This window comes from Cryptomeria japonica, chromosome 11, assembly GCF_030272615.1.
Source record: "Cryptomeria japonica chromosome 11, Sugi_1.0, whole genome shotgun sequence".
Classification (NCBI taxonomy): domain Eukaryota; kingdom Viridiplantae; phylum Streptophyta; class Pinopsida; order Cupressales; family Cupressaceae; genus Cryptomeria; species Cryptomeria japonica.
In genome coordinates, this window is record NC_081415.1 from 638,260,425 (window position 1) to 638,273,549 (window position 13,125).

Genomic DNA, 13,125 nt, shown 5'->3' on the forward strand with positions numbered 1-13,125 from the left:
TATCCTCTCTTGAATAAAGTCTCTAACTGCTGAAGATTCGCATGAAGGATCAGTTAGGATGACTCCAATGTTCTGGTTAGTAGGGTCTCTACGTGTGGATAAACTCCAGTGGTATGATGTGATTTGCTGGAATCACAAGGGGACTTACATCTGATGTTTGAACTTCCGATCTGCTTTGCTGGAACACAGGCTCTTACTAGCTTAGATTTGAAAAAATGGAAAAAGGATGAGGGCGAAGAGAAGATCTAATCCTAATACTAAGAATGTAGGAGCAATGATTTGATTTTTGATGAAACTCTAACTAGGTCTTGTTTTGACATCAATGGACCATCTCCACAAGGCTAGTGCGATCTTCTAAGGGAAGCTTTATGATGTTCAAATCATCACCGCAGGCATAGACACCATTAAGTTGATGCATATCAATGAAGAAGCGACAAATTGAAATTGAGCTTAAGCTGAATGATTCCAGTTGACTACACAAGGCAAGTCTGCAATCAACAAACTGCTAGTAGTATGGATATACGAATTCCACCATTAATCAATCGCATTTCCTCCATTCATCTAATCATCTACCATCTAGGATTGAAGACTCAACAAGAAACCATGCAAATTGCAAGAAACGACACACTTCACCATTACTTCAATGAAAATGGAGTTTGTTTACAATCAATGGCAACAATTTCTTGCCTTGTCCTCCTATTCTACTCTAATTACTATTCTATCAATTTCTAGCTACTCTCTATCTACTAACTGCTTTCTATTATTTAGAACTCTCTCTAATTGCTAAATTATCCTTTACAAATGAAATGTCAGGGCTTATATAGTGCCCACAATACAATTCGATGGCTTAAGATCAATTCGAGATCAATGGTCAAGATTTTACAATGAAAACCCTAATTAGGGTTTGTTACAACCATTACATAACATTTAATGCTTGACCAATGAAATAATTGTATTGCTTGGACACATGTCCTCTCTGGAAAATTCCACCAATGAATAGCCGGGGTAGGTACATCGAAGTTTGTGCCACCTTCCATGAGTTAGGTACATTGAATCTGGACATGCTGAGGTGGACCACACTGACTGGAGGAGTGATGACTGGGATGCCACCTCATCTGACACTTGTAGTTTGCCAGATATTCAATTTGATGTCGTTGAGAGGCTATCTTTAATTAACTCTTGTTCTAACTCCTTTTGTCCTTGATGTGCAAGACGATTGATGTACCTTGCCTTGGAATGCTGGATTTGGAAGAGGTCGCCCTTGTCCTTGCTTGATCGTCTCGGCGGAGACCGTCCTTGATCTGGCTTGATTTTCCTTGAGAGTCGCCATCTTGGTACCTACACAACATTTCAAAATTAGTAATATGATTTTGCAATATATAACATAGATTAGATTAATTTTTAGGAAACTTCATAATAAATCCTTGAGTTATTATTTCCTAAAAAACGATTGAGCTATTACAATTCAAAATTCAAAATTCAAAATTTGAAGGCTATGACGATCAACAATCAAAATCAAAACAATAAATCCATATCGCCATACCTCACTTGAGAGCTAACTCTAGAATGCAAAACAAGGAATTTGCCTAGGCAAAATTAATGTTTGAAGCCTTTTCCACGTGATCTTCAATATTTTTGGCAAGTTCGCCTTAACTCTAACTTCAAGCTCGCACTCCCCTTTGAAGATGTTTCGCACCACCTTTGCTTTCTCCAAATCGCATGTGAAAGAGGATAAAATGATGATTTGAAAATGAAATAAACACCTCCCTTTATAGGCGCTCACCTTCACATTGACCCTAGGCCGACTTTGGTGAATAAGGCAAATTTAAAATAAACTTAAAGGCCGACCTTTGTAAAATGAAACAAATTTTAAATCAAGCGCCCCATTTTATTTATAATTAATTAATTGAATGCCTATAATTTTAAATAAGCTCGATTTTTAAAAGGCAAAAATTAATTAATAAAGACCCATGCGCTAATGTTAAATGCTAACTTTAATTGGATTTCAAATTTATCGATTTTTTCCTAGCATTTAATAAAATCTAAAGAATGTTTTAGCGCCAAATTTGGAAGAGGTAAGGACACAAACCTATCGCTCTGGTCCCTGGGAGAGGGACAGGAGCAATTTTGCATTTTGCTCTTGATTTTCTCGCCTTTTACGTTCAAAATCACTTCCTCTACGTTGAAACTGGCATCTTTGCCAAAAAACTCGAGCTTGATCGTCTTGATTTGGTGGATGAATGCCCTCTAAGGTGGATATCGCCCTGGTCCCTTGGTGAGGGACAGGAGCGAACTTCATGCTCTGGCCAACATTTGCTATCTCTCAAGCTTTACTCCTTGTTCATCACCTTGCAAATGATATCCTTGATCTTGCGAACCTTGACTTTGACGTGATCTTGAAGGAAAACGAATGATTTAATGAAAATCGCCCTGGTCCCTTGATGAGGGACAGGAGCGATATAGCTTCCTTGTTCAAATTGATAGTCTTTTGACGTTTGAAACCTTTGCATATCATCATCTTAAGACGCCTTAGACCCTGTGCAACCATGTACAATCTTGACCTGGCATGAATTTTGAATGAATTGGCAAATATGGTGGATATCGCCCTGGTCCCTGACTGAGGGACAGGAGCGAACTTCAATGTCCTGGGCTCATGCTTGCTCTCATCAACTTGCCATTGCTTTCGTCGTGTAAAATGAAGTCCCTTGGTCCCCTTTGGACACTTGAAACGTGATCAACATTCAAAATCTAAGCTTTCATGAAGATTTTGCTCTGGTCCCTGCCTGAGGGACAGGAGCGAATTTGTACTTTCAAGCTCAACTACACTTTGCCAACTTCCAAATTTATCTTCAACGGTCTAGTTTCACCCTCCTTTCTTGCCTTCGAACTTAAAACTTGCTTGCTTTTGCCTGAATTTTACCTTATGAAGAATTTCGCTCTGGTCCCTGGGAGAGGGACGGGAGCTACAATGGATTTCGCCCTGGTCCCTGACTAAGGGATAGGAGCGATTTTGCATTTTGGTCTATTTTTCCTCATGTTCGCGTCTTCAAATTATATTCAATTGATGAAATGTATCTCTTTTGATCTTCTCAATTCGCGAAATCGTTCAAATCTTTCAAGGACAAGGCAATTTTGGATTTCAAGCTCCGGTCCTTTAGTGAGGGACAGGAGCGATTTTTGTCCTCCAGGCCCAAATGCTTCACTTTTCACCATGAAATGTCTTTGCTAGGGAAGATATCATCCTGCCTCATGCTATGAATAAAAGTTAATGTCGAAAAAAGGTCTAAAAATGTGCATATAAAGAAAATCGCTCTGGTCCTTCAGTGAGGGACAGGAGCGAATTTGACCTTCTAGGCAAAAACTTCATCATTTCATCGTTTTTTGATCAAGTCTGGATGCTCTATCATGCTCATTTCGTCCTTCACCATGCCTTTGATGTCTCAATTTGTCCAAACAAGGTCAGGAATGACTCCACTAAGCTTTTTCGCTCTGGACCCTTGGTGAGGGACACGAGCGATTCGCCTTGTACCCTTGGAGAGGGACAGGAGCGAAATTTGACTTTTTGAACTCTCTATCAAGACAATTTTAATGGAATATAACATTTAAGTATAAGAAATGTCACTTATACTTTAAGTTATATTCCATATATACTTTCAGGATGTTTGAGAGTGGTTTCAGACCTCCAGGAGTTATATTGCAAAATCTAGTTTTTTTGAGGTTTTTCAGTTTCCAAACTTAGTCAAATTTCAGGATCAGGACATTCCAGACTTAGCCAAATTTCAGGATCAGGACCTCACTCAAGCCGGACTTGCTACCCTATTGATCTCCCCGACAGCACTCAAAATGCAAAGGCCAACTAACAAAACCCTAAAAAAAAAAAAAAAAAAAAAACCAAAGAACAAACCCTAAAAAGCAAAAAAAGCAAGGGTCGCCATTTGCAATGGGGCGATGTGTGAAAACGTCACAACAAGAACCCATCATAATCTTTAATTAATAGGAAAGACATCAGAAAGAATAATTAATGGGAGCCACAATCCTTTTAAAGAGTTAAAAGGAATACATAAAACAAGGGAAATGGTTGTCATTTTGTGGTAGGCAACACAAACATATTGGAGAGATAAGAAACAGCAAGCTAATGGAACAGAATGGAGGGTCTTTACATGACAATTGTTGATCATTTAAATGTTTTTAATACTCTTATATGGCAATAAACTAGTATATGGGTAGAAAAAATCGAAGATGAATACAAGACAATCACACTATTGTGTTCATTGCCTGAATTCCACATTTACTTAATCACTTACGTTAGCTTTAGCACAACTGACACCCTTGAATTTGAAACTGTTGTGGGAGCTTTGTTGTCTAAAAAGATGTGAAGAAAATATAATATAGAAACCTCCACACTAGAAGCAATGGTGGCTAGGGGTCAATCCACAAAAAAATATTCGAGAGGTACATCCAAATCTAAGTCAAAAGGCAGAAAGGGTAAAAGAAAATGTTGGTACTACAACAAATCAAGGCAAATCAAGGCAATCTGGTTGAGACAAGTTCAGTATGGTCAAGAAAGTACTGTCTATTTGTAATATCTTACAATATCATGAGGAATGATTATAAGATTATGATGCTTCTAATCACATGTCCACATAAGAGTTGGTTTTCTTCTTACCGAGCTATTGATGGTGGTGTTTTCTTATGGGAAATAATGTTTTTTATAAGACTATTGGGATTGGGAGCATTAAGATTTAAAAGTACCAGAATTCAAAAGGAATTTAATTTCCTTGGAAATTTTGGATTCTGGAAGTTATAACTTTACATGTCAAGGTGGAGTACCAAAAGTGTCCAAGGGCATTTTGGTGATCATGAAGGCTACAAGGATTAGGAACCTTTACAAGCTACAAGGGAGTACTGAAATAAGTAAAGTAATGATGGTATCTAAGGAAGCAAATGAATCTACTCATTTATGGCATCAACTATTGGGTAATATGACTGATAAAGGGCTAAAGGTATTGACTAGCTGTAGTTACCTCCAAATCTAAAATCTCAAATTTCTACAAGCATTGCTTCTTTGGGAAGTACTGTAAACAAAAGTTTAAAACAGGTAATCATTTAAGTAAAGGTTTTCTAGACTATACTCGTTTAAATGTTTTGGGGCCATCCCCTACAATTTCTTTTGGACAATCATCATATATTTTATGATATTTATAGATGATTACTGTAAAAAGATTTGGGTATATATTCTTAAAAGTAAAGCTGATGTTTTTAGTGTAATTAAGTAGTTTAGAGTTTTGGTTGAGAAGAGTACTGACAGGTCAATCAAGTGTTTAAGAACAGATAATGGTAGCGAGTTTGCCTCTTTAGAATTTGAAAATTATTGAAAAGAAGATGGGATCAAAAGGCATAAAACCACAATTTATGCTCCATAGCAAAATGGTATTGTTGAACACATTAACAAGAGACTTTCAAAGAGTGCAAGGAGCATGCTAGCTAATGCCAAGTTGGAGCAAGAATTGTGGGTAGAAGTAGAATAGATTGTAAATTTCCTAAAGAGGTATGAACCAAAGTTCGCAAACTCGGACTCAGCTCGGACTCGTTAAGGCCGACTCGACTCATGACTCGGCTATGCTTGGCAACGACTCAACAATGACTCGGCAAAATAAAAATAAAAACCTTGAAATTTAGAGATTTTTAACGATTTAAAACTTGTTTCATGCACCCATTATTGAAGAAAGCTTAAAGACACTATAATATCATCAAATAGAAGCTCTAACTCATCCTCAACCTCAGCCTCAAAGTAGTCTGTCTGCCTCCTACAAAGGCATCTATGGTAGGTCCTGGATGACTGAGTAGCCATAGTCTCTGCCTGTGAGGTGCCACAATGATCAACATGAGTTGTGCCTATGCCAGATCGTGCTCTATCCTCCTCCTCTGTGTAATGTCCCCTACTAGGATTTGGCCTATTTTAACCATAATTAACCCATCTCAACAAGCTTATGACCTAAACTAGATTGATAAAGTAACAATTCCATCTCAACATGAATCAAATCAGTGATATTCCATAGTTCAATTGATTTACCAATTATTAAATTATTCATTCACTATACTAGATAATTAGTTTAATCATTCATAATGCTAAATGCGAATGTCAACCTTTATCACTACTTCGGTTTTAAAGACGAAGAGGATGGTCTTTGTTATTAAAGAGCTTGGATACCACAATCAAATAGGTTCCCTCAAGATTTACAGGTTGTTGATTCTCACCCTATCTTGGGACTTAACTTCTTAAACACTGACAATATTAAAAAGAATTATTTAAATATAAACATATTCTTCTTACTGTTTATTATCTTATGAACTCTTTTTTTATTTACAATCTAATATATAATATATGATTCTTATTCTGATTTGATCATATAAATCAATAAATAAATAAGTTAAATAATATTATCAATTATTTATATATTTGCTAATAACCTATTATTAACATTACTAGTGCTTAAAACATTACTAGTTATGAGTATATTTAGTCGCTGTAATGGCAGACAGATCTGACGCATATTACTATAATACATATTTTAAGACTATGTTAATACTATTATTAAAATTCTGCATGAAGACATTATCGGGCTTCATATACTAAGCATACAAATTAAGCACATCACCATGCATACCACTAGGAACAAGGATGTTCTGCCTGTAATTTAATAATAGTTCTGATCTGATCCAATCCTCCCTCCTATTCTCTGCCGTACATCTTCTTATCTGAGCTTTTTCCCTATTTCCATTACTACGTCTGAATAATAAGGTTACTCCCTTTGGAATCATCATCGATGCCTCTTAATATGTATCAAGGGGATACGAGGGTGAAGGGTTGCATCTCTTCGTTATTCTTTAACAAATCCTAGTACTTAACTCTCGATGGAATCACACCCTTTAGTGGATACTAATAAGCAATTAGTTATCAGCATGGGTTATACTTCATTTAGCGGTGATAATAAATACCATTAATGTTTCCCTTTCTTTAAGCCATAAGCGCTGCTAAGTAGAATCGAGATTCATTAATTAATTTAACGATGTCATTGAAGAAGTCACAATCCTTATCTGAAATTGACCATTGCTTATTTTGGTAACCATTACAAGATCGCTGCACTAGTTTCTTAATATAAATAAATTTATTTATATTGTCTTTGCTATCATCTGATCGGTGTATTTTGTTGGTAACTAATAATCGCTTTCTTTCCATAATTTGCTGTTCATGATGATCCTGTTTATCACTTGCTCTATCTACTGTAACCATATGGGTGTTACAACCAAGATCGCATCCCTCCACACACAACCTTAGAACATGAGTAAATTGATTGATATCATAACCACCCCGTGATTAGTATTACTGAATCCATCTTGACAGCAAGGATTAGTGTCTTCTACGGCTATCATGTTAAATACGAACCATATACTTTGTTGCCAAGGCTGTGATTTTGTCTCTTCACAAATTAAGGGAGTATAACATCAGTTATATAAATTATACATTTATTATTTTGAATATATAAATTGTGTTACAATTAAGAATTGTAAATTATGTTTATAATTTATAATATAATATTAGTTTATTTTCATTTGAATATTTCAAGAATATTATTAGTATTAATTAAATAATAATACTTAGTAAATAAATAAATATATTTCAATAATCATTTGTTAATAGATATTATATTAATTATTAATAATAATAACTTCGTTTAGGTTATATATAACGATCAAGGAGGGGACATGACACTTTGCCATAGCCACAGCCTCAACCTCTCTGTCTGCCCTGTCTGACATGTCGCGATGTGAGTCGTGGAGCTCGGAATCGGCGAGTTTTACCATGACTCGCCTGAGTCAGGGGAGTTATGAGCAAAACTCGCCAAGTCCGATTCACGAGTTGTCAAAACTCGCCGAGCTTAGCTCGACTCGCCAACTCGGCAAACTCGCATGACTTGCGGCGAGTTTGGGAACTTTGCTTATGAACAAGTCATTCTAGTGATTACTCAAATTTAAAATTTTGATTGTGATGCATATGCTCTAATTTCTCAAGATCAATGTTGTAAATTTGACCCAGATCCAAGATGTATGTTTTTGCTGGTTATAGTGATGGAGTTGAGGCATACAGATTGTGGGATCCTACTACCAACAAAATCATCATTAGAAGAGACATATTTGATGAAACTTCTCTCATAAAATTAGGCATAGTAGAAGTTGATAGGAAACAGGAACAAGTACTGCAATATCAACAAATTCAGTTGTTAACTTGTCCATCTACAAAAAATAGGGAGCAGTAAGAAGCTTCTAAAGATGAAGATTTGGATGCAAAAAATATACAAGAAATGTGGAAATACAACAACCAACTCTAAGGAGATCTACACAAGTCAAAAATCTCACAAAGGTATGATGATTATGTTTCATCTATTGCTTTGATTTCTAATGATGGGGAACCTAGTTGCCATCAAGAAGCAATGAATGGTTCTAAAAGTGCTAAATCAAAAATAACAATGAGGGAACTAGATTCTTTGGTGAAGAATAATACATGGCACCTGGTAGAACTCCCAAAGAGTAGGAAAGTTGTTGGTTGCAAATGGGTCTACAAATTGAAGAAGATGTTGATGATAAAGTTTAAAGGTACAAAGCAAGACTAGTAGCAAAACCTCAAAAGGAAGGTCTACCTATAGCCTCTTGTAATCAAAGTTCTATCATGAGTGTACATTTTTTATTTTTCAACTTTCTTAGTTTTATTTCATAAATGTATATTACAATTTATAATTACAGGCATTACATTGACTTTGTCTCGAATTTCAACAGATTGTGAGTTCTCTGGGCTTAGTAAAATAGTACATACTCCTTTATAAACTCAATAAGTGCAACTAGTTGGCTACAAAAAATGAGTTCATCTATGTGAGCCCCAACAAGTGCCTCCTATCACATAAGCAAGTTGGGTACAATAAGGGGGTGATTACAAATTGGATATAGCCCTTGAGTGAGCCAACTTGGATGCTTTTGTTGTAGGTTTTGCCACAATCTTCTTAGAGGATGAGGAAGCTCGAACGCAAGATGTATAGCTAATGGGAGTAACACTTTAGTGGCTTGTGGTTCAAATGAACTAATAGAATATTAAAATAATGTTAATTTTAGTATTAATGCTCATCAGTGTATATTCTATTTTAGACAGATCGTCTTCAATCTTCTCAGCAGTTTCTTATTAGAAACTTGCTATTCTTGGAAATATCCTTGTATTATTTATGAGCGTCTTGCTCATTCTGATAATGAATCAATTTTTTGAAATCCATTGCGTGTCTCGCATTGTTTTATGGTATCAGAGCTATAGGAGAAATTTTTTCGAAAATTTTTTAATCCTAATTTCCAATTAGTGGAAATTTTCGAAATTATTTCTGGAAAAAAAATCATCAACGTTTTTTTTGCCTAGCTTCTGGGGTTGTATCGTCGCGTTTTTCCGCAACCTGTGTTCGCGCGACCTGCAGGGTCGTCGCGGTTTTTCGTGACCTATTTTTATTTTCGGCAGTGTTCGGGTTGGTGTGCAACCTGCAGAGTTGTTGTGTCTGGTGCTTCGCCTGTTTGCGACCTCCGGCGTCGCGACCTGCAGACCTGCACCCTGTTCTCGGCATCGTTCGGCACCTGCAAACTGTTCTCGGCGTCGTTCTCGGCGTCGTTCGGCACCTACAACCTTCGGCGTCTGCAACCTGTCTTCGACGTCGCGCGCGTCTGCAAAGTGTCGCGACCTGCAACTCTCTGCAACGCGCAACCTGCAACCCGCGATCTGTACCTTCGGTGATGTCATTTTCTGGGAAAACCATGGCGCCCACGACCTCTGCAATTTTCGATTAAGGTGTTAACCTCCCAGTTTTTATCGAAAATCAATTTTTCCTGCAGATTCTAGATGGGTTTTTCGAAATCTAATCTGGGTAGTTGCCCGATTTTTCTAGGTGCTTCGATTTTTGTGCCTCGATTTTCGAGCCCGCGGATCCAAATTCTGACAGCAGATTCCTTCTGGGTTTTTCGCACGCATTTCTGGGTTGTCTTTGGATTTTTTTGGGTCAGCCAGGAATTTTTTTTTGGGAAACGTGCAAATGGCTTCTCTCACCAATCTAATGTTAGAAGGCAGTCAACGCTTTAATGGTCACAATTACAACATCTGGAAACAGCGTATGTTGACCATTTTTGAATATAGGCGTCTTGACCAACTTGTTTTGGGCAAAGAGCTCAGTCCTGGTACACCTAGTGCAGATCAAGATAAGTTTGATGAACGCAATCGGGAGGCAGTTATGCTTCTCAAACTCTCAGTGACTGATGATCAGTTACCGCAGATTCCTTCCGGCAAGACAGCTTCCGACATCTGGAAGCATCTGAAGGAATTGCATGAGACATCCGACAAGAGCCGAGCATTCTTTCTAAAGAATCAGCTGTTCTCCATTATGATGGGCGAACGTATGTCCTTACAGGAGCACCTCACGAGGATTAAGGACATTCGAGATCAACTCAAAGCTATTGGTCGGACTATGGAGGAAGAAGACATGGTAGTAATCACTCTGAAAAGTCTTCTGAAATCGTATGAACACTTCATTGAGACCCTCAATATTACTTCCACTAATGTTGATCTGAAGTTTTCAGAATTGTGCACCAAACTTCTACAGCAAGATCGCTGGAAACAACAGTTTGGTAGTGGTACTACATCAGCCTCCTCGGAAAATGCCTTCACAGCCCAAACCTTTCACAAGGATAAAGGCAAATTTCAGTCCTCTCAGTCTTCTCAGCAGAAAGGCTCTTCTCAGACACAGGATGGAGCTAAGAAGAAGAATGTGCAGTGCAATTACTCTCACAAGTACGGCCATATGAAGAAAGATTGTCGTCAGAGGCTCGCTTCTGAACAAAAGAAGCAGGGAGGGTCACACCAGAAGGCGCATGTTGCTGAACATTCCGAGCAGAAAGAGTCTGCCTTTTATGCCTTTATGGCTAAGAGGTCTTCAGATCATGTCAGGTCTTCTGCTTGGTACATCGACTCTGGTGCATCACGTCATTTTTCTCATCGGCGTGACTGGTTTACCGACTTCTCACCTTTCAGTGATTTCGTTGTATTTGGCGGAGGTGAGGAGTATACAGTTGTTGGCAGAGGCACTGTTCAGATACAGTCTGGTGGCAGGACTCTCCTTTTTCTGAATGTGTACTATGTTCCTGGAATGGAACTTAATCTGCTCTCTGTCAGCCAGATTTTGAGGAATTCTCCTCAACTAGATGTGGTGTTCAGTGCTCACAAGTGTTCCATCATTGATCGGGAGGCTCGTCTTACTGTTGTTGTTGGTCTAGAGGATCATGGCCTATATAGGCTTCTTGACACTGGTGATTCTCCTGAAGTGGCTCTGGCAGCTCGTGTTTCTCCTCTCAGCACTTTGTGGCATCAGAGATATGGACATCTCAACATTCAGTATCTCTCTCAACTATCTCGAGAGGGACTTGTTTCAGGGTTACCTGATATTTAGACTCAGCATCTTGGAGTATGTGGCGCCTGTCAAGCTGGCAAACAGCATCGGACTTCATTCCCACATGGAAAGTCTTGGCGCGCATCTAAGGTACTTCAATTACTTCATGCTGATATTTGTGGTCCTATGAATACATCTTCTGTTACTGGTTGCAAATATTTTTTGCTTATTGTAGATGATTTTAGTAGAAAGATGTGGGTGTACTTTCTTAAGCATAAATCAGATGTATTTAGTATCTTTCAGAAGTTTAAGTCCTTTGTTGAAAAAGAGTCTGGACATAGTATCATTACTCTTAGGACAGATAACGGGGGGGAATTTTGTTCTTCTGCATTCTCCCACTTCTGTGATACCCATGGCATCAAACGCCAGTTGACTACACCCTACACTCCTCAGCAAAACAATGTTGTCGAGCGTCGCAATCGTACGGTTGTTGAGATGGCTCGCTCTATGTTACAACACAGGAGTGTTCCGAATAAGTATTGGGCTGAAGCAGTATTTACTACTGTCTACCTTCTTAACCGCTCTCCTACTCAGGCTGTTAAGGGGAAGACTCCAGAAGAGGTTTGGTCTGGTCGGAAGCCTCAGATCAGCCACTTGAAGGTTTTTGGCTCTGTTGCCTATGTTTGGATTCCAGATGCTAAGCGCTCCAAGTTGGATTCCAAAAGTCAGAAACTCATGATGACAGGATACAGTGATCACCATAAGGCCTACAGACTGATAGATATAGACACAGAACGTCTTATCTTCAGTCGTGATGTTGTATTTGATGAAGACAAAGGATTCTTTCAGTCACCTCCTTCTGAGCAGAGTTCTGAGGATCAGCCTCACAGTGTTCTTATTCCATTAGGTTCGCCTGATGGGAGGGATGATGCAGAATCTATTTTCGATGATGCACTACCTGAGTTCCCTCCAGAGAATAATCCTCCTCTTGCTGCTCCTGTTCCTGATCCTGAGCCTCTTCCCGCTCCTCCAGATGTTCGCACTTCTACTCTCCGGCCTAAATGGTGGGCCAAGACCATTGGTGATCTCAGGGATACTGAGCTCATTGAGGGTAGAACCTCCCGTAATAAAAAGCAAACAGCAGCATATAGTCAATTTTGCTCTCATGGCTAACATACACAGTGTTTTTGAGCCTCAGACATACTCAGAGGCTAAAGGTATACCTGAGTGGGAACAGGCTATGGACGCTGAGTTCCAGAGTCTTCAGAAGAATCACACTTGGGCCCTTTCTGATCTTCCCTCAGGGAAGAAGCGCATTAGCTGCAAATGGGTGTACAAAGTAAAATACAAAGCTGATGGAACCCTAGACAAGTATAAGGCTCGTCTTGTTGCTTGTGGGTTCTCACAGAAAGAAGGCATTGACTATGAGGAGACTTTTGCTCCTACAGCCAAAATGAGTACCATACGGCTCGTTCTTGCCTTGGCAGCCCAGTTCAGTTGGAAAGTCCATCGGATGGACGTCAAAAGTGCTTTTTTGAATGGTGACTTACAGGAAGAAGTCTACATGACACAACCCCCAGGATTCAAGGTTGCTGGTCAAGAACAGAAGGTCTGTAGACTAGTCAAAGCACTCTATGGTCTGAAACAAGCTCCTCGGGCT

The 13,125-nt window shown here is 38.7% G+C and overlaps 1 protein-coding gene across 4 annotated transcripts in view; it reads right to left on the minus strand.

Moving 5' to 3' along the window:
• LOC131063178 (uncharacterized) overlaps nucleotides 1-13,125 on the minus strand; it is a 166,821-nt gene that overhangs the window by 1,479 nt on the left and 152,217 nt on the right. Inside the window, exon 9 of one of the 4 annotated variants that reach the window (XM_057996967.2) lies at nucleotides 1,226-1,338. The exons of the other annotated variants lie outside the window; for them this stretch is intronic. Coding sequence (XP_057852950.2) covers nucleotides 1,226-1,338 — 113 coding nt within the window. The remainder of the gene's footprint in view (nucleotides 1-1,225; nucleotides 1,339-13,125) is intronic. 4 annotated transcript variants of the gene reach the window in all.